Source organism: Betta splendens, chromosome 4, assembly GCF_900634795.4.
Source record: "Betta splendens chromosome 4, fBetSpl5.4, whole genome shotgun sequence".
Lineage (NCBI taxonomy): Eukaryota > Metazoa > Chordata > Actinopteri > Anabantiformes > Osphronemidae > Betta > Betta splendens.
The window spans coordinates 14,727,536-14,752,894 of NC_040884.2; the positions used below are offsets into that span (position 1 = coordinate 14,727,536).

The window sequence follows — 25,359 nt, forward strand, 5'->3', positions numbered from 1 at the left end:
TCCTCAAGCTCCATCACGTTGGATTGGAGGTGTCTCAGGTCTCTCTACAGATGTTTGCTTGAGGTTTAAAGCCATAGGTTTCGTTCCAAAGCCGCGTCTGCGTTGTTTCGGCTGCATGCTTCAGGTCACTGTGTTAAAATGTGAAACCCAGAGTCGGGTCGCACGCCCCTGCAGCGGCGTTTAGCCATGACTCAATCCTACATTTTACGGCTGTGATCTACAGAGACTTCCCTGGACTCGATGACTAGATTTGGTCCTGACAGGCAACCTGAGCCCTGGGACAATTCTAAGCCATCCAGTCAATTCAAGTTGTCACAGGTGGACTCAGGTGACGTTCCAGATGTTGCATTTCATTGCATTCAATTAAAGTCGAGCCGATACCTTCTGAAGTCACTGGATATTTAAAATAGGTTAAAATGGGACCTAAAGACAAGCACCGTTCTGTAACACCTATGCTGTTACATGACAAAGCTTCTCCCACTCCCCTATTGCAGGATAGACTCGCCATTTACTGCAAGCCTCATGAGCTCCTTAATCTTCCCATCAGGAAGAGGTAGAGCCAGTGGTGGGAGAGGAGAGGTCCAGTTTTTGCTCATTAATTTCCATCAAATTTGCCCAAGCGTCTCCCAGATCCTGTCCATTAATCTGACAGTAGAGGTCCATTGGTATTCCTTCTGAGGCAAAACCCCTAACACGATCAATCCTCCAAATTCCCTGCTAAAGCACGAACGATTGCAGCTCTACATGACCGGAATAGGTGGTACTTTGACATTATGTCACATCAAAAACAAGTCAGGACAAACGGCAGCAATACCGAGGCCCGAGACCCGAGCTGTCTGGCACTGATGTTTGAGTGGATCGGAGGCAAAAAAAAGACAGCGAGGACTAAAAAGAGAGTGAGACTAAAAGCAAAAAACAGAGAGAGGAGCCTGTCATCACACAAGCCACTCTGACTGTCACTTAATTCCTCGCTCGCTTGCTCGCTCTCAATGGGAACCACCAGCTCTGGCCATTGCATGGAGAGAGAAATGCTCGGAGGGAGAGCAGCAGATTCGGACATGTGGAAGTTGTCATCCAACGTTGACCCCCTCTGTTTTTGCATTTTTGTTTTTTTCACCTCTAATCCGTCCCCTCAGTCCATCTCTTTTTTACACCCAGCCACAGCTCTCTCTCTCTCTCTCCCTCCCTCTCTGTCTTCATCCCTGACTTTCCATAATTCAACGTGTGATATTTCCTCCACCATGTCATTGCAATAAAAACTCGCCTGTATGCATGTTTGCAGCCAGCTCTTTTTATTGTGATGAATTAAATCAGCACCATATGCCGAGATGTGATTTAAGCATTCTGTGGTATCTTATTGCTGTTTATTATCAATGCTGTGCACCAAATAATAACAATAAATTCCTTCCAAATAATGTAGCCGTGTGGCGGAATCAACAAACTCCCCCAGCAATGGTTTGTTAATATTGAGAGAGTCTTGTTAAAATGTTAATGGGAGAATTCCAAACGGATGATTTCGGCAGAACCACTGTGCACGTTTGCCAGCACGCATTTCCAGCCGCGGAGCACATCCTCCTTCGCTCCTCTGCCTTTCACCCCTTTCACATTCCTGCAATTTGTGTGTGCGCCTTAGTAATCTGTGAATGTATCAGTCGTCCACATAAAGTAATGCATGCTGTGTATTTCTGCTCTATTTGTGTGTGTGTGTGTGTGTGTGTGTGTGTGTGTGTGTGTGTGTGTGTGTGTGTGTGTGTGTGTGCGTGCGTGTGTGCATCCATGCACTTCCCCCTGTGTGTGTGTGTGTGCGTGTGAAGGGCGATATCAAAGGAAGCAAACTCACTTGTTGACAGGAACTGCTATGGCCTGGAGGTACAGCCACTGGCTGCAGTAATGCAGGTAGAGCCTCGCAAACCACATCAAAGCCAGCAGCAGCATAATGAGGCCTAGCTGCCGAACGGAGCCACGCCAGCCAGCGCGCGGCTGTTGTAGTTGCTGGGGCAACGGCAGACCCAGCTCAGACGGCAGCATGCGGAGGGCCAGGCGGGCTCGGTCCGACAGGCACTTGGTCCGGGCAGCGGGTCCGGTCAGCGCTGATCTGCGTTTCAGACACATTGATACTGGTGTGAGATGATTTCAACCAAAGCATTCATGCAACAGAGCAGCGGCTTGTCCAGATAGTTTGATCACCTTTAGATACATCCAATATACGTTCAAGAGAGGAAAACAGTTGTATTCACGCGTATACACAGATGTGCTCCCTCCCTCTCTCTCACACTCACTCACACACACACACACACACACACACACACGCACACACATAGATGCACACAAAAACAGATAGGAATCCCTTCCAGCAGTGCTCAGCTTCCCTCAGCACCTCTGCCTCCTCTGTGCCGCCCTTTGTCAGGCCTGATCAACTATTCCCTTTCATATAGAGGGCACAGATGGAGCAGTGGAGGCAGGAGAATAACCGGTAATAACTATGAAAAAGTTAAATAACATCATTCATTAAATTACTGGACAGAGGATAAATAATATTTGTATTACAGTTAGTCTATCCAGGTTAGCACTTGTGAGTCCGTCATCCAGTCAGACTGAGGATAACGTTAGTATGCAGCGGAGCAAATGGTAGCATCCCAGAGTGTGACTCAGGGCCTCAGCCTGTGGACATCCCCGTGTCTCACCGCAGCGTCCCAGAGCACAGTTAGAATTCACTTTGTAGTGAGTGCGTCTGGGGAAAACGGTGCATGGCCTGAAGATGAAAAATGAGAAGAATCAATTGTTTTGCTTTCTCCCGCTCTCTCCAAATAATTAGACTAGACTTAGAGCAAGGCGTGATTCCTTGGTTCGGTCATGCACAGTAGCTGCGTTTAAATCTAAAGAGCTCGTCTTCGCTGTTCCTCGCACTCTCAGGTGTTAAATGATATGAGGTCTGATGTAATTTCATACATATACAGTCTGTTGCTTTTCACTACATGTACACGAAATCATCCAGAGCCGACTCGTGGTTAATGCTATTTCTATAAACTGCTGTTGATGTTTTAATAGGAACCGGTTAATAAAATAAAATACAAATTTAGAGGAGATATGGTTAAATTCATGCATCAGGTTACCGTAATAACAAAAGAAATGTTCCTGTCATGTTAACAATTATAACTCCAGTGTCAACAGTGTGTTCCTGCCAGACTCTGATGTGTGACCGCAACAGAGTGACTATAGCGTCCAACTCAGTGCTTGTCTCCACGTCTCCGATGGGACTGTGACAGAGCGACTTCCACTCCGTTCCAGGCTTCAGCGCGTGCGTTCTAACCGATTCCTGCACGTCTGCAAAAAGTGGAATTACGGAGTAGACAAAAAGCAGCGTGTCACAGACACAGGCAAGATGCTGCCCTGTCACTCGGCGTTAGACCAAGGCAACAAATGCGACATGACACCCGTCGTTCATATAATGAAGATATTGATGATGCTTGAAAGAGGAATATTTATAGACATCTCCATGCGTGCAGCGGCGTCCAAAAGGAGCCGGTAACGCGATGTGAAATCTGTTATCGCCACTGAATTGATTTCATTATGGCACCTCCGATTACAAAAGTACAATATAGAACACGAGGCAAAGGCAGGGGTGGAGGTGTGGGCTTTTTATCTCGCGGGAGAGAAGGAGGTTTCATTACAATATCACAGCTTGTCCCTCCAACGACTGATAGCATGTGGCGTAGCAGCCCAGAGATGAAGCTAACCATTCCAACAGGCATGCAGTGGCACATAATACTATATTTTAATTGGAGTTTATTTGATTCTGTGAAATCTGGGCCAGAAGCTGTTCCCTCATTATCTTAGTTCTGATGTGTTTGTTGTTCATTCCCATGTTATCAAAGCGCATTGCACAAGGACTCATCATCCTCTGTAAACCTTGCCAGAGTGTTGCCGTCGCCTTTAAATCAGACTTAACTAGCGTGTATCTGTCAACCAGTGGAGCGAGAACCATTTCCTGGACGGCTTTTTCCAAGGATGTGTCCTCAAACGTTCGTACAGCCTGACAACAAACGGGAGCTTGGCTCTTAAAAATAGCACAGGAGTGAATGCCAAACGCAGACAAGTATTAAATCCTAAAGATGCCATAGGTAATGAGGGATGGAGCTGAGTATGCTACAGGATTGGGGGGGGGGGTGCTCTGGGGCTTCAGAGAGTGAAGGTTACCCTCCGCACTGCCCTGATGGCGTATACCCTCTGGTGTAAGGCCATTTAAAGTGTTGGACTTATCCCTTTATGTTGAGGATTAAGTTATTTTCTGTCACTTTCTTATTTGGGCCAACGGCATCGTTCATGAACGCACACATGCGCTCCATATAGTTAAAGAATGTTTCCCTTGTGGAGAAACAACTATATATATACAGGGCAGGTCCATAACAAAGATCCTTGTTATGATCATAGTCCATACACTGATTGATTGATGTATATGCAGACAAATCCTTACAGCTAGTCCAGATGCACACAATGCGGCCCCGCAGTCAAACCGGCTGTTTTATTGCATCTGTGCGGAAGCTCTCATACTGAACATAAAGCCCGACGTGCAAGCGGGGCTTTGCACAGGTGGGGCAAAATACAAAGCAGGAAGCTGTGAAACCTCACAAAGTGGAAATCACAATGAAACCCGCTCCCACAAGATGTATTAAATGATAATCATTGGTTACTGCGCTGCTATCATTTTCCAGAGCGCCCTGTATGTGTGTGTGAGCATAAAAAACAAGTTGAACAGAGCAGCTCTTTATGCCTTCAAGCCGTTTAGATAATTGAGTCATTTTTACAACATCTTGTGAGAAGTTTTATTTATACTGGAAGAAATCCTAAAAAATGCCTCCCATTTCACTTTGTGCTCTTTCTCCTCCCCTCGCTCTTGTTTTTTTTAATTGTATTTGTTACAATTACGTTTCCATTTGAGGGCTTTATAGGCAGATTTTTTTTTATTTTTAAAGCGAGGACATACATTCACATGTTCCATTGACAAAATGGGAGCACGGTGGCAGATATTTGGGGTGCAGTTAAACAAGCTTTATGGACTAGTGACTCAGCTGCAGAACTGGACTCCATCATTTTGTAATTAAAATAGTATAACAATGCACTATCAAATTATCAGAATTATTTGCAGCTGACAGGGAGTGGAGGAAAGGAAAAAAATGTTCCACTTGATTAAAAATCCTCGTTTTGACTAATAGCTCGCTGCTGATTTTAACAATACCAGGGAGGGAAACGTACAATACCCACGAAAAAGACCTCAAGTGCTGGACGCGATGCTGGCACAGGATCCCAACCTGACGGAAATGTGTGTTTGGATGAAAACAGCGACTCCATAAAACATGAGTTAATACATGGTGGTTGCCAGTAGCTTGTTACGAACGGTGAGGTATTAAAGCTGGGAAAGCACTAGCAGCCAAGGGAGAACGTTAAGGGTGTAGATAGAGATGGCATAGTTCAGGTGAGAAGGAAGTTCGGGTTAATGGATCTGACCTGAATCAACTTGTTGTTATGGGTTCAAAGCAACCACATCACCACCACATCACTGGCTGGCTTCCATCCAGATGAGGATCGAGCAGAAGTTGAGCTATTTCAAAAGACACAAGCAACCTACAGATGGTCACTGGATGCGATGAATTCATGAACTTGAACTTGTTCTTGAAGATTTCAATGCAACTGACCTGTATTAACTGTTTTCAGGACAGCTTGGCTACATGCTAGTGCGACGGTGGCACCAGTCTGACCTTCAGCAACCAGTCAGTTTTTCCACAGCCTCATCCGATACCTTTCACACGCCGCGTCCCAACAAGCTGACGTCCCGTCCAAGCTTGTTTGAGCATGCTTCCAATATCGTGTTAACAGAGTCATAAATGCTGATAATACAGCACATAAAGCAGCAAATGCCTACTGTAAGACTAGTCCATCCTGCTGGTCACCCACAACGTTGCTGTGATTGAAGCGTCTCAAAGACACTAATGCCTTTGTTCAAACCGATCAGGTGAACGAAGTTCCACGAGCAACAATCTGAAGTCGCTGTTATTGTTCCCGCACGCGGCCCAAACAAACACCTCCTGCCACAGCGCGTCCGGGTCTCCTCACACACCTTGGAACGGTTTAGGTGGATCCATGAGGTAGCTGTTTCACTGCGGCGCAACATGTGGCGTTTTTATGGAGCGCCTAACGTTGCACGAGAAGGGATTAAAACGTGGAAATGGCAGGTCCCTCGGTGCGCCATAAAGTAGGGTGGAAACATTTCAAATGCAGATGCACCTGGGATCAACAAACATGCAGGGACTTCCCAGGCGCTTTACACACAGAGCTACTACCACCATCATGCCTAACAATGAAGAACAGGTTGTTTTCTTCTCTATAAACTCTTTTAGGAACGTTGGGAAAATACACAAAACATGGTGCCAGGAAATGTGTAACACACCGACCGATAAATGCCGTACAAATAGTAAACGTGGTGGGGAGACCCATCCATTCATCAATCTGGGTGAGGCGTAAAGGGAGGAGTGCTACTGGGCCTCCCGAGAGTTGCATCAGTATTTAAATGGATTTCACTTCGCTGACCTTGCCTCATAACTGCAGGACATTTTCACCAGAGAGAGATAGAGACACAGGGAAAACGAGGGAAAGGGTGGCGAGAGAGAGGAAGATGGAGAAAATTAGAAGCGGAGAAAGTGCAATAAAGACAGAATTAACATGAGGGAGTGGGGGGGGGTGATTATGAGCCAGAGAGACTAACTATGCGCTATGTGTGTGTGTATGCAGGGAGCAATTAAGTGAGTGATGGACCCAAAGCAGGGAGAAAGAAAAAAAAAAGTTTTCAGTGTTAAGATGTGACCTGAAACACCATCAGCATCTCACATCTCTCTCCTATTATAGCATAAAAAAGGCCTCATTGGTCTCGTGTGTATTACAGCATCAAAAGCAGGATAGAGCCTGTGATGGAAATAAATGAACAAGCATTATTGTTTAAATAGATAGATAATCAATAAGTCTAAGGTATAAAGGGTCAAAGGTCACAAACTTTCATGTGCGCCACGTCTGACATCTTTAAAGTCAAGCCTTCATCTCACACGACGCCTTCATTCTGATTACACTGACAAATCTGATTACACACACTTTCTGCAGTTTGTCAGCTGTGTTATCAGAGCTGCCAGTCAGCCGTGTTTTCCTAAAGGTTCATATTTATTTGCACACGGTCTGGTGCATTAGTGCATTAGCAGCAGCCTTGGATTTGTCCCTTGTTGACTTTTCCCATAGTTTCGAGATGCTAATATCAAACCTGGAAAACAAGCGATTACTGGTGACAAAAAAAAAACAGGAGTATGAAGGAAGCGTCACCTCTGGCCTGGATCGCTTTTCCTCTCACACACATCTCCCACAATCGCAAAGCAAAATCAAACGCTCTCACATACAGTCCCTGTCATCTCCCCCCCCCCCCACCATCTCTCTCTTACAGTATATGTCTGTGGGAAACACGTTCCTTTGACCTGAAACACCAATGGGACTGCAGCGGGCCCTTACGGACACCCACATCACCACAGATTATCCAATCATATTGCAAGGTTAGCCTGTCAAGGAGCTGACAGCTCGGATTTCCATAAAGGAAGCGGTGTGATGCTTGTGTATGTGTGCGCCTGCGAGCTCTGAAGTGACCCTGGGCGCCTGGCAGCGCGGAAAAAAGAAAAAACCCAACATGTGCACTTGGGTCGTGGTAGCCAGGAGCCTCTGTTTCACACATGCATGCGTGCACTCAGACACATTCCTGCCCCCTCAGCACAGGAAGGAGACCTGAAAAGAAGTAAGGACCCAGGGGGTGGCCGGCACTGCCATCTCCACCCACCTCTCCTACCAGCATTACATCAGAATTGATTGACCCTTGCACCGAGCTGTGATTCGAAGCCGCGGCGGGCAGAGGATTGACAGGCTGGGCCGCGTTGTTTCTCCTCTCCTCCTCGGTCTCTCACTACAGGCCAGTCTCTCTTTCTCCACACTACAGGCTGCAGCGCTCTCAATGTTTTATGCACGTGTGTATCCTGTGTAATTAGTGCCACGGAGCCGTACAGATGAGCAGCCGCCAACAACATAACCGCACACTTTACGCCTAGTCTTACACTTCTATACGGCCCTCGAACAGATGGAGGGCAGAAGAAGATGGAGACGCGCAGCGAGCGAGCGCTCTGATAGGCTCAGTTGGGGGAAACGGGTGGAGAGGAACGCTGGTCCCCAACGAGGCGAGCTAACGGGGGGGAAATTAGGTCAGTGTGTTCCCTCCGACTCCATAACAAGAACAGGCTGTGCATGTGTGCGTGTGTGTGTGTGTGTGTGTGTGTGTGTGTGTGTGTGTGTGTGTGTGTGTGTGTGTGTGTGTGTGTGTGTGTGTGTGTGTGTGTTTTGCCGGCGCACCTACAGTGCCATGCTGCACCGCTACCCCGTGCAGGTCCACGCTTGTTTGTGGGTTTGCGCCTGCCCACAAGTCGGCGTTAGAGTAAGTGAGCTATCAGACCTGCAAACCCTGTTGTCAGTGCAGTCAATGTCTAGTCTGACAGTTACGTCCACAGCCTTAATCCAGCGTTTGGTGACTAGATCTAAGGGCAAAGTTGCATTTATTTTCTAATGATCGCCCGCCTGAATAAAAGTGAAAACTAGCATGTAACTAATCATTTCATCATAATCAGCAACAAAATAGTTCTCAGTCTGAATCAAATTACTACAGACTAGGTGACATTTAATCCCCCGGTGGCCACACAGTCTTCTGGAATAAGAGCTATGGGGACGGATGGAGCCAGTTCTGCAGTCACTTGGCCTCCCGAGGACGAGGATATTCTTCTACTCAAACTCCCATCAAGCTTCTTTCCTTTTCTCTACTCTGGCGCTCTCTTCACGTCTCCCGATCAGGACAAGTCACATATCCCGTAATTGATATGAGATTTAGGGGGTATATTTCAATGTAATTAGAATCTTGATAATTGGACTAATTAGATCTAATTGCTATGTGAGAATGACTTTGATTAAAACAGGTTTCTCTCCTCAAAACCGTGACAGGAAAAAAAATAGTGGGGTGACATTGATGAGCCGCGGTGTTAAAGCTAATCAACATAAAAGATGCAGGGAAATCCAGACAAAAAGGCTGCTTTCTACAGTATATTATATTGGTTTAATCTGTTAGAATGCAAAGTGACTTACTGTATCACTATGGTGACGTCTAAAATGAATTCAGCCTCAGTAAGTTGAGTAAAAGTTGTCGCTGCACTGTCTGAGATTGTTCAATTGTCCCTATTGAATTGCAACAGCTGTATTAGTTAAGGTGCTTTGATTGTATAGAAAGACATCAAATGGGCTGGAAGGCCCAACGCGACTCTTTCATGCATGTTCCGACAGATAGCTTAACTGTCGCATAACTTAGACGAAAATCAAAGAAGAATCACTCCTGGCTCGTCTTACAGTCGTCTCCCCTTTGCCCAGGATTGACCTGTCTTTGAAATAATAATTGTATGTGTTACAGTTACAGTTACATCAATCCACTTTTTTGTTGATTTTAATTAAAGTGAAAATTAATGTGTGTCCGTTTTTATTAAATAGTTTTAACAATTACAAAACGAACAACAGGATAAATAAACTAAAATATCAAATTATTAATCTGGTTCAAACTCCTCATATGCAGATGCCTCCTACTATTAATGATAAATAATACAAACTTTATTAACCAACTTCATCATTAGATGAATTTATATAAGCTGTGCCTGTAACACCCTCATTTTAAATTAAGATATATAATTGTTATATACACAGCCTGATGATATACAGTACAGTGCAGATCCAGTATATTGTTCTACTTGATTGCTATAAACATATGTAGTCATTTTACTTATTTAATAAAGTACATGCATTGTGTGAAGCTTTCTTGCCTTTCATGCTTGCACTGCCTTAAACCAAATCTTACAGTTCACTTAGTCTTAGCTTGTTGTACGAGCACATTCGTGTCAGGACACCCCGAAAAAAAAAATCTCAATCAGCTCAGCCTCTTGTGGCTCAATAGATGGCAGTAATATCCCTCAATCACCGTGTGAAGCCTCATCGCACATCGGGCGCGCGCACGGCCGCACACAACCGCACGTGCATGGACGTGACCACGCTCCCACACGTGCACGCGTCTCCGAACACGGCTCCCTAACTGCCAGGAGAGAGATGACATCATTATGGCACATGAAATAAAAAATATATATCTGTAAGCAATCCTTTTTTTCTTTGTCAGTCCTCAGGTGATGTAGAAAAGCCCCGAATAAGCCAAACAGCACAGTGGGAGAGATAAGTGTGACATGGCAGTGTCTTTAAGTTCATTGTGAAAGGCTCTGATTAGGTGAGGGCAAAAAGGAGAAAAAAGGAAAACAGCAGCCTTTAGCTCGAAGATACTGCAACATGTGTGCTTGTAAAGATGAAAATCAATAGCAGCAGCACCTTCACGGGGGCATCGGGGAACAGCCGCGGCTCTAACTCAATGCAATCCGTACCTATAACTGACAAAAACGTCTCATCTCACACAACACGGCGACTGCTCAGAGGTAAAACGCGGCACTATGAATAATCGTGAAAACCATTTAATTGTGTCCCTTTGTGCGCAGCCTGCCTGGGCTCTGCGCTCGTTTTTGTGCTCGCTCTCCCTCAAGATAGTCCCTGTGTCGTCATTTGTTGGCAGGATACGCTGGTAATCATTTGAATTCCCCCAGTATGTTCAGAAGATGTCAGGGAGTAGTCTCTGATCTTGTTTAATATGTGACCAGCAGCTATAAATTACCAACTCCCAGAAATGAGGAAACATGGGTACTTTTAAATCTCCAGGGAGGGCTCTCTCTCTTTCTCTGTCTCTCTCTCGCTCGCATAGATTCCCTCTCTCTTTCTCTGTCTCTCTCTCGCTCGCATAGATTCCCTCTCTCTCTCTCTCTCTCTCTCTCTCTGCCCCTCTCTCCCCCCTGGTGCAGCACTGTGTGGCAATCCCCTCCCCTTAATTTAGTTGACGCTCAAATGAAAACAAATACCTGTAACTTTCTTTTTTCTTTTTTGTTGAAATAAGCAGTTTTGCTCTGAGCTCGTTCTGATGCACTGTGGGGCGGACAGTGCTGCAGCTTGTTGCTTTTAACGCGTTGGACCAAGGTGTCCTGTTTATATTTCATGCATTTATTTTTTTTCCTCATTACAGGAAGATGAAAAAAAGCATTTTAACGAAACTTCTTTTGCTGCACTTTGTGCAGAGGAGTCTGATTTGAATTTTAACACATCAACACCTCAAATCTATAAACGCACGCTGGTATTTACTATATATTTCAGTTTGCATGATTTGAAACATTTGAGAACATATTCATTCAAATGCAGATATTGTGAAATTTGATTCTTTTTCTACTTTTTCTATTCATTGATTGATCAATAAAGAGAAAAATGCACTGCTTTACACAAACTTGTGCAAAAATGAAATGTGGCTTCTTTGTCTCTGCAGATTACTTTGCTTGTGATTTGCTTATGTTTATGTTAATAAATTAAAGCTGAGGTGCATAAGATTAAAGCTACACCAGACGTAAAGTCTATTCTAGTTAGGATTTCCCTGGAAAAACGTGACTACTGTATCTGAGCGTGTACAGGAGGCGTTTTGGGCACATTTTGTCAGTGCCTGTCTGTTTGATGCCGTGCACATCCCTGTCTGTGAGAAACCAGTTGTCACCCACGTGTTTCTTTTTTTTTTTTTTTCATTACACGTTTGAATTTTCCAAGGCTGAGACAGGATAATGAGTGGTGAGACTTACTTTAGGGAGAATGTATACTCCTCCATCTCCTCCGTGGAGAGGTTCTCCATTGAAGGCTGCATCTTGTGTTTGTCTGGCTGCCGAGGCGCCGCGCCACCGCCGCCGCTCATGCTGGGGCCGCAGCTATTTGTCTTCTTGATTGGCTTCTTCTGTGAGGAGCACAAATCGGGGAGAACACATGCGGATGTCATTTGTAATCAAAGCAGGAAACAGGCCTGCGAATTTATCTTGGGGGATGCACACGGTGACAGTGACAGCGTGCGTGGCACTTTGGAGCCTCTCCTATCGCAAACCGCGCCTCAATTGACACGAGACGAGAATGACGCCAAAATCGCATATGGCACGCCATCATTCAAGTGGCGTTCATCTGGGGAACGCGCGTACAGTGACGCGGTGTTAAATATGTGATATTCGAGCAGCTGGCACTGTTTTTTTCCACACAAGTCGTTTACTGTCATCATCATAAACACAGTCAAATGGAGTTAGGAAGTGAGGTTTTAAATATTTCACCAAGGTACTTGGGAGCAGATATTATTTGTTAAGCCGGCAACATGTTAACGGCTTGCTTTCCCTGGCCCTGTCAGCCCTGCCTGTGTAGCCCTTGGGTGGGCTTAGTGCCTTTCTGCTTGAAGTTGTGAAATACTTACTGATGTATGTTAATGAGCTCCACAGTTGGAATAAGCAACCTCTCTCTTGCTCTACCTCTCCCCGTTTCATTTCTCTTTTCTCCTTCCACCTTTTCCTCTCCTCCATCCCTCTATCTCCCCCTCCGAGATAAACTAGGCCCAGGAAGTAGTAAATGTGCAGGGCCCCATAAAAGCGCCATCCGTTTTCATAGGGCAATCTTTGCCAAAGCTAGCTTGGATTCCAGAGTGATGATCACAATAAAAAGGTGGAAAGGAGCGGGAAGGAAAGCAGAGCGAGAGAAAAAAAAATGCAGGATATAAACCGCAATGTTCTCCAGTGTCTCTCCACAATAAATTTAATGCAATACCTTAAGAGCAGATTCCGTATATAGCTGGATTCCTGCCCTGTGGGCAAAGTGGTCGCCTGGAGAAAATTCATTTTAATTAGGCCTGCACTGCAGGTTGAAGGGTTGAAATCTGATCCGTAGCACTCCCAGGCTGGGGCAGCTTGAAGATCACTCCACTTAATCATTAGACAACTGGGTTCCACACCACGACATTTGACAGAGTGCACAAGGTTTTAAAGATAGGGCCAATAGTGAAGGAGAAACCGAGTCCACAGAGGCTACAGAGAAATAAAACCTCATATCAACAAACTCATTTATTTCACAGGTCATCACTGATTAATGGCGGTCTGAAGAGCGACTTGTACATCAGCAGAAGGAGGTTAGTAAGAATAAAGACTTGGAGGGAGGGAGGAGGGAGGCAGGAGGGGAGAGTGCGTCTGTGTGTGCCAGACGGAGGCTTCTAACTACCTCAACAATAGCATCACAACAACAAAAGGTCGCATCAGCGGCACAATGGCAGAGGGTGGACCGGGAGGCAGCAATGCACGATCAGCACAGAAAGTCATTTTGCAATTACCACTTCAAAGTATGGCAGGTAACATGCAGGCTTTGATTAATTTAGCTTAAGTCCTCTGTAGCGCAGGAAAAGGCGTGTTTAGAGCGGCTTGAAGAAAAAAAGAAAGGAGGCCTGGCTGGCACTGCTGATTTCACAGAATTTGAGCTGCTTTGGCTTGTCAAGCAGATCAAAACTGGCTTTGAAGGCTGAAAAATACCTGTTAGTGTGAAATGTATTTTGACAAATCTCAGATAATAAGCCAGGGAGGTGTTTGCAGGGGTGTGTGCAAGGCAGAGGCGGGAATGATAGGGAAGGAGGGGAGGCAGAGAACGTTTCCCCTTAAATCACAGTGTTACCTTGTAGAAGATCCCACCCTCTGTTGTCCCTCTGCACGGATCACTCTTCTCTCCTGTGTTTCCAAAAATGGCTCCTGAGGTGGAATTCTTCCCTGCATCCCAAAAGGAAAAGTAACGTGCAGTGAGTGTGGCGAGAGAAAGAAAGGTCCATGTTTGTTTTTTTTCGCAAACCACATCTGGCAATCATAGCGAGGCTCAACTGTGGTTGAGCAATATTTATATTACAAAATCGGAGTGATTAGCAGCGCAACTCATGAAGGAACTGATAAAATATGCAAAAAAATATAATGAAGAGCGGCAAAATTTGAAACGTTCCAAATCATGAAGTTATCATTTTTAAATAAACAATAAATATTTAACAATGACTTGAAAAAATCAATTAAAGTGGGAGAAATTCTGATGGCGCTTAAAATTTTATTTTTTTCCAGTGCAACACTTAAAATGAAATAAAAGTAAAGATTTTGTTTTGAGGTGTTTATGAGTGAACAATGTTTTTTGATGCAGCCTGTAGCCGCTGACCCGGGGTGGTGTCAGCTCATGGAGCTTCCACTGCACAGCTACCTCCAACTCTCACCATCTCACAACGGCACTTTCCCAGCATCGCCGCTCCAATGTATGCAATTAGAAATGATGAAAAATCGAAAAAGAAATTAAATTTGGTTGTAATACATTCCCCCATTCTTCTCCTCTTTGGAAAATTACTTTTGAAGTGTTTTTTCATCCCCACTCGCTTTCCCCTCTCTATCTATCTCACTCGTCTCGTTTCCTTTTTTTTTTTTTGCTGTAATTTAAATGGTAAGCTGCCAGATGTGTGTCTCATGCTTGAAGAGTCGGAGATCTGCATTATTTAGCATATTAACAGTCACAGAATTTAAAAAAGGGTTCCTGCGTCGCCTGGAGGTTGTAATTAAGTAAACCTTAGCTTGATACATGTAAAAATCTCTCTATGTGAAACTTTTTCTTCCCCGTGGAACCAGTCACATCTATATAATGCATATAGAAACCTCAGCAATGTCATATAATATTTCTCTTGCTCTGAGATTAAATATAACAGTAATAATAACTTAAATATAAGAAACACCTCAGAAATCCTTCTGACAGTTATAATGTTCTGGAATGGCAGGAAAAGGCTGCTCGGCTCAGATCAAACCTCAGGAAGAAATAATTTATAATTCTACATTTGTGTGACATTACGTAACTGTAAACCAGATTTGTGTCAGTGTTAAGATTCCAATAATGTCACATCACCCAGAAATCTTCAGTGTGAATTTAGCTTATGATATTTTATATAAAGCATTCAAATATATTCATACAAAACTTTAGCATTGTGACACATGTACAAATTTGCAAACTTCATCAGCTGCAGATTTTTAGACTGTAGTAACTGTGGACCCCCCCCCCACACACACACCTTAATCCTCTATTAGCCTCAACAACATCAACTCTGGACTTGCAGACTTGGACCACCACGGATTTGGATGCTTTTCTCAGCCGTGCACACACACAAACACAAACTCACTGCACCACTTGCTAATGTGCAGATGCTACAGAACCAGTATGAATGCGGAGGCAGCATTGACAGCTTCGACAGCTAAGGGCTACGTCCGTGAACTCGGAGCGCTGGAGCTGCCACAACTCCAGCCTCTCCGGGCACTCAAGGCCAACAACAAACTCCTTGTTATCCCCTGCGCTCTGAGCTGTGTTACCACGCGCACACACACACACACACGCACGCACGCACGCACACACACACACACACACACACACACACACACACACACACACACACACACGCGCACACACACACACACGCGCACACACACACACACACACACACATGCACACGCTGCACTGACGCACCCACACAGAAAGGCATACAAACAAAAAATATGAATATGAAGACACTTGCATACGTCCACAAACATTTTCCAGGGTAGAAATACAAATGAGTGTAAGAATGCATAACTCAACATGCCTCTCTTCTCACTTGCTCACACGGACAAAACAAAACAAAAAAAGAGAAGCAGAGGGAAGCGAAAAGCCTGAGGTCACTGTCGAGACCTGATCTCTGTGTTACTGCCGAGCTGCAACCACGCTGAGACGGCGCTTCTTACCTTGGCCTGTATTTGCCTGATTACTGGTCCGAAAGTTACAGAGTGATCCAAGGTCAGTGACTCTTGGATTAGCCAGGTCCATGTAAGGATCTCGTGTTAAGGCTGTTATGATACGGATAAGGATTTGGTGTCATTACAACTAGTTTGAGTTGGTTTAATATATTTCATTTCAGTGACAATAACAGACACATTATATATTTTAAGCCCGTGAGTAATAAGAGTAAAATGTCACTTAACCATGTTCACTACAACACACAGGCGGCAAATTTCTCCTTCCTAACAACTGTGAATTGTCAGATCCTCTTAGAGGCAACAGTCTGTCACTGTTGGATGCATTTGGACCCCACATGTGGTCCAATCAGCCACTACACCCGCGTGCTTAGTTGTGCATTTCTGCAAAACCGGCTTCAAAAGGTTGAATCCATCCATTTGGAATCCGGACATTATTAAATTAATAAGCAGGACGCAACTGATTGGGAGGCTATGATGTAACAGTGTGGTCTGAAACGCTGATGACTGGGACCAGCCTGGAGGGGAGCGCATCCTAAAAGTGCAGGGCAGCCGTCCAGCGAAGAAATTAGATGAGGAATCCTCGAAATCACCAACCACGCTCAAGGCGATGGATGTTAGGATGCGTCTATTAAAAAATTAAATAAACGAAGCAATGATACAGTTATGGCAGAATGGTCTGCGTGCTCACAGTGATCCACTAAAGGCGATTGTGAAACGAGATGCTAATCTAATTAGTCATTGGGTTCAAACAAACCCAGTGTAACTGGATCATTCAGTTAATGTGAAAGGTCACTTAACCTAGTGAGCCTCTAGCTAATCTCCACTTTAAAAAGCCAAATACGTTTCATTATGCTTGGACGAGTCAGCTGAGGTAAGTAAGCAAGGAAGGGAAGTTCAAATCATCACAAAGTCCACACAAGAATAATTACAAGAATCATCATTATGTACTTCATACTTCGGTCTGTCAGGTTTTATTCTGTAATAGACACCTCAACAGAAACTTTGATTTTTCTGTGGGGATTAATTAACTCAAGGCCTCAGGAATCCAAACTTCTTTGTCTCAATGTCAGCTTCTGCTATGTGCACCTTATCGCAATGACAAGAGGTCTCCGTATACGTGTCCTAAATCGGAGACTAAACGCGTAATGAGGAAAAATCCTCCCGTCACACACACAGGAAAAGTGATCTCCGTGCTGCACGCACCACCAGACACGGAGTCACGAAACGGGAAGAGAGCGTCTGAAACCCCCAGACTTGACAGAGGAACCGAGGAAGGGTGGATAATTTGTTCCTCTTTTCCTCGCTGAATTGGATTTCCATTTTTGGCTGGGTTAAAGTTGTCCGTCCAATCGCTGCCTTCAACCTTGACGTAATCTCCCCCATCTGAAGGCCATAATTCACTCAAGAGGTAATGCAACATGAACGGATCTGTATGCAAATCAGGCGCAAATGTCAGGTTGGTTTAGGGAACAGCGCGGCTGAGGTGCTATGCAGGACACCTTTTGATCCATTATTTCACTTACGGATCGGGTTCACTTCCCAAGCAACCCCTTCACCCAAGCTGTGAGGGTGCGTGTTGACATCTTGACTATGTGTAAGTCTGAGTCTGCAGCCGTGCGCGTTGAAGAGACCTGGTACCTTTTACCTTGTGAGGCAGAACATAAATCTCCCATAGTGAGTACCTCCCCTCTCTCTCCCTCTCCCTCTCCCTCACTCTGGAAAAGGCAACGAGTTTGCTGGGGACACTTCCCTTGTGGGTGTTAGGATCTCTGTGGGGGGTCACAGGTCAGCCGGCGGAGGAAGCGACAAGCTGTGAAATGTAAAAGACCAATTTCTTCCACATGTTTCAGTGCTGGGAGAACACTGCCAAGCTGTCAGCCGGCATCACGTTTAAAATGGGCCAGGGTGCTACCCAGCAGACCTGTCACAACTCATTTGTAATTAAAAAGCCTGTGTGATGTTTAAAGCAGAGCACCAGAGAAACTTTTGAGAACTGTTAAATAAAGATGAGCTGTGCCTGCAAAGAAAGGAAGGAAAGAAAAAGGAAAAGGAAAAGCAGGGCCATGTATTAATAACAAAAAGACGCTAGTTTGACGTCTATATAGTAGATCAATACCAAATGAACCTGCATTTGATTAGTTGTCACGGCAAAGTACAGGAGATAGGAAACATATTATTAGAAGGCTATTATTATCCATCTCCATGTGCATGTAGATGATAATACCAGCTAAAGAATGGGATGCAAACCACCAGCGCAAAACAGGCCTAAAATATAAAAACATGGACTTTTCTCGCCTAATGTTAAGTCTCAGATTAACTTGAGCTGCACTTCTGGCATCAGGAAACCAGAGCAACCGGAGCAAAGACGCTTGAACGGGGTGGAAACATTCAAACGCCACACTAAAAAGACTCCAAAACCACCAACCGCAGAGGAACTGGGCAGACACTGCCACAGTCGGTCTGCTCTCCGTGGTCATTTCACTCTGAGTCTCAATAACGTGTATGAATTTGGACACTTTGGATCTGAAAAGTTACACTGGTAGAAAGAAATGTATAATGGCTCTTCCATTCAGCGCCAACTGGATGCACGGGATCTCACTCCCTCTCCATCAAAAGTAGTTTAAATCCAAAGAAGCAAATGACTAATAATTAAATCAGATGTTTTATGTGCCAAAGCTTATTGTGGTATTTACTTAATTTTCAACACAATTGATAATTGTACTATAAACCTAAAACTTGCATTTAATGGTTTTATTCTAATTGGTGGTAGCGTCATTGTGAACACACTTTAGTTGGTGTCGTTATCAGGAGGTTTATCAGTGTTTCTTTGCTTAATCCTCAAATATTTGCTTGAACCTGAACTAAAGTCGTATCTGTTGGGTTTTTTTGCATATAACTGTTATATCAAACGTTCTTTGTTTGATCTAACTTCCCTCAAACTTGGCCCACTTTCTCGACCCAGCCCTTCCCTGGAGCACCTCCACATCAGCGGAGCGGCCTGCCCTTCTTCTCATCCCACTGCAGGCGACACTGGGGTGACACTCTGTTCCCACCGCGGCTTTCGAGAGCGTTGGAACCGTACCTGGCACAGGCGAAGCAGAGCAGGCAGAATCGGCCGAGAGGTGCAGCGGAGACGCCCGCCGGGACTGGGCCGCGGTGCCGCCGGAGCCTGCATGTGGGTGCTGGTGGTGGGCATGAGTGGGCTGAGGGCGGAGGTGGAACTGCGAGCCAGACTCGCGCTGCGGTGGCAGTTGGCCTCGACGCTGCTGATAATGGACGTCCGGTGGGGATGCGGTGGCGGGGTCGGGATGGGGCACTGATACGGTGACGCAACGCTCGGGCCCCCCAGATGTTCCAGGTGGGAGCCTCTTCACCTGAAACAAAACGAACATGACAGATCCGTTTAGTGACCATTAATGGATTATGTCCATTATATTTTACTGCATCAGCAGCATGTGTGTGTAATTACACCACAGGTGCTAGCAATCATGCTGCAGACATTAGCATCCCAGTGCCCAATAACGGCAGAACCATAAATGCTGCACATCCACAGCAACGCTGAGACGTGGTTATTTACCTGCCTTAGGAATCAAAACAACTGTAGAGAGTAACGATAATGTAATAATACAAACAACATGTCACAAAGGGACAAATGAAGACAAAAACAAAGGCAGAGAGCTTTGTTCTGGCTTTTAATTTAATTAAGATGTTTACTAATCTAATCAATGCATCAGCTCAAATGCATCCGGAGTTGCTGGTTCTTGTTTGCTCTCTGGGGCCAATTTCCAATTTCTCTGTAAAATCTCCTTATCATAGAAAATCCAAAAATCCAACCCCCCCAGATCTGCTGTTCCGCGGAGGGTCACACACAAACAAACAAACAAACACGAGCACACACTCACATGGCTTCACGTTCCGAACTATTTACGACCAGAACTAATACTTTTATTGATACAAATACCGAATATCGACAGATAGGAATCTTCAAAAGAAACGCGGCTGCTCACGTCTGCCTAATTCCCCCACACAGACACACACCTCAAAGTACAGGTTGCACAGCCAGTGGTCCAGATCAGAGGAGATGAGGTCTTCAATTTTTTTAAACTGGTCCAGCTGCGCGTTGGGCTCACTCCTGAGGAGAGGGGTTCTGAACCTAGTTTAAAAGACACATGGGACGTACAGTGGATTGAGTGCTTGTGAACTGGATAACAGCCAGCTGGGATCTGCGGCCGACCCACCTGCCCTGGACCAGATCGAGCGTCGGGCCACAAGCAGGAAACGCTCCCCACGCCAGCACGGAGCTCACGTGGCTGCTGCTCGCTGGCAGCGCGATCAGCTGGAATATGAAGACCGTTGAGGGGACGAGCTCACGCGGTGCAGGCAAGATCTGCAGAAAGAGAAAAACGCACCACACATGGACTCATAGTGAAGCAGCGCGAGCAGGCATAGACTTGCTCCCAACCACGAAGCCAATGACAAACACACAGGGAGAGTCACAAACAGGACGGGAGCCCTCAGGGAGTCACTTAATCAACATCCTAGACTCAAATCCTCTTTTAACTTATGTCCGTGTTCTGTTGCTCCCCGAACTTTCTTAACTGCCGCTCTCGTACCCGTTGCCCAGAAGATGTTTGGTGCGATAAAGGCTGGCAGCATCAAAGGTGGAGGAGAACTCGGAGGAGGCCGTTGCACGACGCCGGCTGACAGTTGCTGCGTGTGCAATGCGGCGCGGGCGCCATCAATCAAACTGATGATATTAAGGGCATCTCGCACGGAGCAAGAAGTGTTAGTGGTTAGCAGTCGATGGCAAACACACACATTCTTATTTACCCAGAGAACAGTGGGTTTGCTTAAAAAATGAACTGACAGTGAGCTGTGTGCCACTTCATCCATCACCGGGTGGAAATATTTTATCCTTTTATTAGTTGTAATGGAAAACGCAGAGGACTTGTTTTAACACATAAATCATGTGTATCCCTCCCGCCCCCCCCCCCGCTAATCTGCTTGTGGTGTGCACCTGTGAAATGATGGGTAGTAGTGTCTGACTCAGGACACAAATTTATGGCATAATATCACGAATTATGGATATTTCATATTATTCATTTACTGTGAGAAATGTGACCTGTGTAAATAGTCATTTGTGAGCATGTGTGAGGAGAATGCTTGCATACGGAGGCTTACGGTACCTTTGCCTGCTAGAAAAAGCAGTTTTGATGAATAGATAGAGATAAGAAATGATGGATCCTAACATACTGTAAATCTATATTCCCAAATCATTCTCTTCCTGATTCAGGTTCTTACATATATTTGGTAACAAACTGTGCAAAGACCGTGGGCCCGGCTCGTCTGAAGCGCTCCCACTTCCATCATATCCAAGGCATCTCCAGCTGAACTATACTGTTTCTGTCTAAATCCGAATCCAGGCGCACAAAGCAATGGAGTGAATGAGAAAACGGCAGTGAGAGGGAGGGAGGAAAGGAAAATAAGCTCCTGGCTTCTTTCTACCAGCACTAATTCCTCATTTCCCCTTAGAAGGCAGTGCAAGCACTCCTGAAATGGCACGCTACAGTGTGGGCAAGAGGAAAGAGAGAGAGAGAAAACATCCAAGCCAATCCTGATAGTTTCAGACAAATCTGATCAGCATTGCCACCACTGTCATTGAGGACAACAACAACAGGTTTGACTTTAAGCCATTTAGCATGTGGTACCTAAACCGTTTTTACCTCTGAATCAGATCCCAGGTCTGCATTCAGTTTAAGCCAGCTTTTACCCCATCCTTTTTGTCTGATGGGAGCTGGAGACAATATTATCAGGATGCTCTCGCTCTGTGAATACGCCCACCAGCGTGTTGGCAGTGTCCACATGTGTCTAAATGCTCCAGCTAAGGCCTTTAGAGTTGCCATCAGAACAGTGAAGGAAGCCCTGGCTGAGCCTCGATGGAAACTCTATGGGATCAGGAGGGACACTGGATTAAGTGGCTTCTGTGTGAGGCTTTCTTTTGTGAGCGTTTTCTGCTAAATGGCACAAGCGATCAACGCAAGCGAAGATTTCAAATCCACTGGTCAATATCGACCATCCAAAAGCGAGTATGTGGGGTTTTCTTAAGATTAGTGCAGCTCCTCTTCATATCAAGGGCTTTAGGAAAGCGGTTGTGCCACGTGGATGGATTTGATCTAATATAATCTGCAGCGGTTGGTTCATGTAAAAACATCTTAAGGACTTTAATATGCATTGGAAATGCATAAAAATATTATATTTAGTCTGTTGTGAACTTTTCTATCCTCCATTCCAGCTCCACTGTGTTATAGATGCTGCAAGATGGTGAATTTTTCACTGCATTTGTGCTTTATTTTCATTCCAATAAAACATTACGTTCTTATATAAATGAATAATTGATCTTGGGTTTGATTTACATGCATGGATTAAATGTCATGTTTGAAAAGTTGTTGTTTTATTCATATGGAGATCCCCGGAGAAAAACCTAGAGGCTGCGTGTGGCATATTTTCATATGCCGTCTTTTACAGCAATATAATTTGTCATAACCCTTTCAATCTCGAACCTGCTCCGTCTTCCACGGCAACTGATGAAACCAAGAGAAACAGAAAGAGGAAAAGGAATTTGGGGAAAAAATAAAAGCTGCACTGTGGCTAATACAGGGATTTAATAGGCAGTGTGGCGGCTTCTGTCGTATTAGCACAGTGGGTCTTATCAAGACGGCTTCGAAGATCGTATTTTACCTAAATGCACAAATTGAACTTTACACACACTCTTCATAAGACATGACCAGATATGATGTGTTTTTAAAAGTACAGTAGCTTCTTTAAGCATCGGAAACACAACACAAAGCAACATATGGTTCTGTCCTTTCCTTCTATAATAGAGACCTTTGCATATGTTTTCTTCCTGAGACTTCTGTTAATTCTGACTAACTGAAATTCTGCCTTAAAAAAAACTACAGTATATACTGTATGTGGAATTTAAGAACTAAATAATCAGAATTTACAAGCAAACCTTGTGTATGTCTCCATTTAGCTGTAATGTTGAAGCAAACCAAGAGCTTGTCTGTGTTTTTTCATTTTTTCTGGCATCTCATTATAAACCCCTCACCATGAAAAGGTTCTGGTTGACGTGCAGGTCGGTGTCGTGGACCCGGCCCCGGTGCTCTACCGGCTCGGTGGACACGGCCCATTGCTGCCCTGCCTTAGCGCCCTGTGCTAGGGGGGCGCCGCCGAGGCCGCTGTAAAGGGCCACGCTCACGGTGTAGAGGCCCCTGGGGAGCTTGTCCCTGGTGGATCTGAGACAGCGCACACACACATCCACGGGCTGGGGCGTCGTGTCCAGGTTCACCTGTCACGCACACAAAAAGCAGGACGTGTGGCTTTATTACAAGATCTGATCAGCTCTGTTGACAGATTTGTCAGTTATTGAGTACTGGTAGCTGCATCATTGTGGTCAGACGCATAATGGATGAGGCAAACTGTTGAGGTATGTTATTCCTGTTTACCCATAACACCTACAGTACAAACTAACAGTTGACCTGCCTAAGACAAACAATGTGGCGTTAGCATGCTACTTTTCACTGAGCTCAGCAAGTCAAGTAAACAAAACCCCTCCTTACGATGCATAAATGCATAGCTTACTCCAACAGTTCTCGCTGTTGCGTCTCCATCCCTGCTGAGGATGAAGATGTCGCATCTCGTCTATTTTGTCCACATTGATACGTGGTACGAATTATCAGCCTTGGTTAGTCTGTCCGTTCAGAGGAAGGCTTCAAAACGCCAACCTTCTGCTATAGCCAACTCATCCCACTAACCTTCAGGCTACATCAGCCCACTTGTTGTTTATTTGCTTGTTTGCTTTGACATGTGCCTCTTTTTTACGGCTTAAAATGAGTAATAGGCTAAGCCGGCTAGACAGTTTAGGTTTTCTAATAAACATAATCAGAGAACAATATAAATACATATTCAGTCTTTTGTCCCCTATGGCATCTGTTGAACGGCAGTGAATGAGAAGTCAATCTGGCTTAAACACAGCCACTCGCTTTTTGTCACCGGTTTAATGTGTTTTAATTCCAGTTGTGGTGCCGGTCCATTGTCTGGGTCTGTCCCACACACAAAGAAGCTGGATGGACTGAACTAAACAACAAGCGTTTCCAACTGGCGCCTCGCTGTAGAATAAAGCTACTCTGCGCAGCCTTCCCACCACATGCTAACCACGCGTGTGCCATCTTATCTTCCTCCTTTCAGCGGTGGCACAGTTAGTAACTAAGCCCACTAGTTCACTTACAGTACTGTAAGCTACCCATGCTTGGTTAAAGCTATGTAAATACCTAGACAAGCTGTATTAAGGTGCAGTAACAGTTGATACAGAAAATAAATTATATCAAATCAATCATGGTTTGCATTTTACATTACAAATGTGGACTGAGTTTTTAATATACTTCTTTAGAAATATCAGCTCTATTTCTCCCAAGATTTGCTTTTTTAATGCTAATCCTTCTGAATAGTTACCAGCTGTCAGTTCACACTTTAATTTTTTTTCACTTTCATAACATTTATCTGTTTTAAATAACTGTATACAGTTACATTGATAATAACTGCTCACAAGGATAAGTTCTGGCAACTCAAAATCACAATTTCCGTGAATGACATAACAGATGCTTGTGCTCACACACACACACACTGCACACAGTCTTGTGACCAGCAATGACAGTGTTGCTACCTTTCACACACACACACGCACACACGCACACATGCACACACACAAACACACACACACACACACAAACACACACACACACACACACCCAGCTCGCAGCGACTGGCAGTGCCCATTCCTCTGCCTGTCTGTGAAGGGGGGGAAGGTGTGTGCTGAGCCCTGCAGTAATGCCCCTCAATCTCCCCACTGTGAGCATCTTTGCATACCAAAACAACAAAAAACAATTTATGCAGAAATGAAATTAGTATAATTGGTGGCAAAGCGGTTTAGCCCACACATCTCACATTTGGGAGGAGGTGATGGATGCCTTCAAACCTCCAGACTGGAGGGATGTGTGCTTGCAGAGGGGAAGGAAGGAGGAGGAGAAGAAGGGAGCAAAGAAATAATAAAAAAAATAGAGTCACACCGGTGTTCAATTTGGGCTATGTGTGTCTTTAAGAGCTATTGTTATTATCTGGCCCACATTCTTGCAGAGACATCGGAAGAGACCGTCAGGACAGGAAGACGAAGGTAAAAGGTGAAGTGAGCCAATTTTCCATATCAGAGGTGGTTTGTTTGCCCCAAGCTTGAGTTGTGCCTAAAGTGCCATAACATTACAGCACTCCTACAGATGAGATCAAAGGCGCCAGCGAGGGATCCTCCGTGGTTTTGCTGGCAAGCCGCCGTCCTTTCGCTGAAATATCTTTTTAAGGGCTTTCCGCACGTTGACTGATCACACAAAATGCATTCTTAATAGAGACAGGAAATGCCACATACAAAAACTTCCTTTCTTTCTAAGTACGGGCTAATATTCAGAGATTAAGCTTTCGCGTT

At 44.9% G+C, this 25,359-nt stretch overlaps 1 protein-coding gene across 9 annotated transcripts in view; it reads right to left on the reverse strand.

Annotated features, from left to right (window-relative positions):
* The window catches only part of ofcc1 (orofacial cleft 1 candidate 1), a 76,103-nt gene that overhangs the window by 30,703 nt on the left and 20,041 nt on the right, over positions 1-25,359 (reverse strand). For all 9 annotated transcript variants that reach the window (XR_008694569.1, XM_029149004.3, XM_029149003.3 and 6 more), the window contains 7 exons: positions 22,936-23,175; positions 20,066-20,214; positions 19,866-19,980; positions 18,910-19,201; positions 13,702-13,793; positions 11,817-11,965; positions 1,841-2,095 (listed from right to left, as the gene is read on the reverse strand). Coding sequence is in view for 8 of the 9 variants with exons in the window: in XM_029149004.3 (XP_029004837.1) it covers positions 1,841-2,095; positions 11,817-11,965; positions 13,702-13,793; positions 18,910-19,201; positions 19,866-19,980; positions 20,066-20,214; positions 22,936-23,175 (1,292 nt within the window). In the remaining variant the exon portion in view is untranslated. The remainder of the gene's footprint in view (positions 1-1,840; positions 2,096-11,816; positions 11,966-13,701; positions 13,794-18,909; positions 19,202-19,865; positions 19,981-20,065; positions 20,215-22,935; positions 23,176-25,359) is intronic.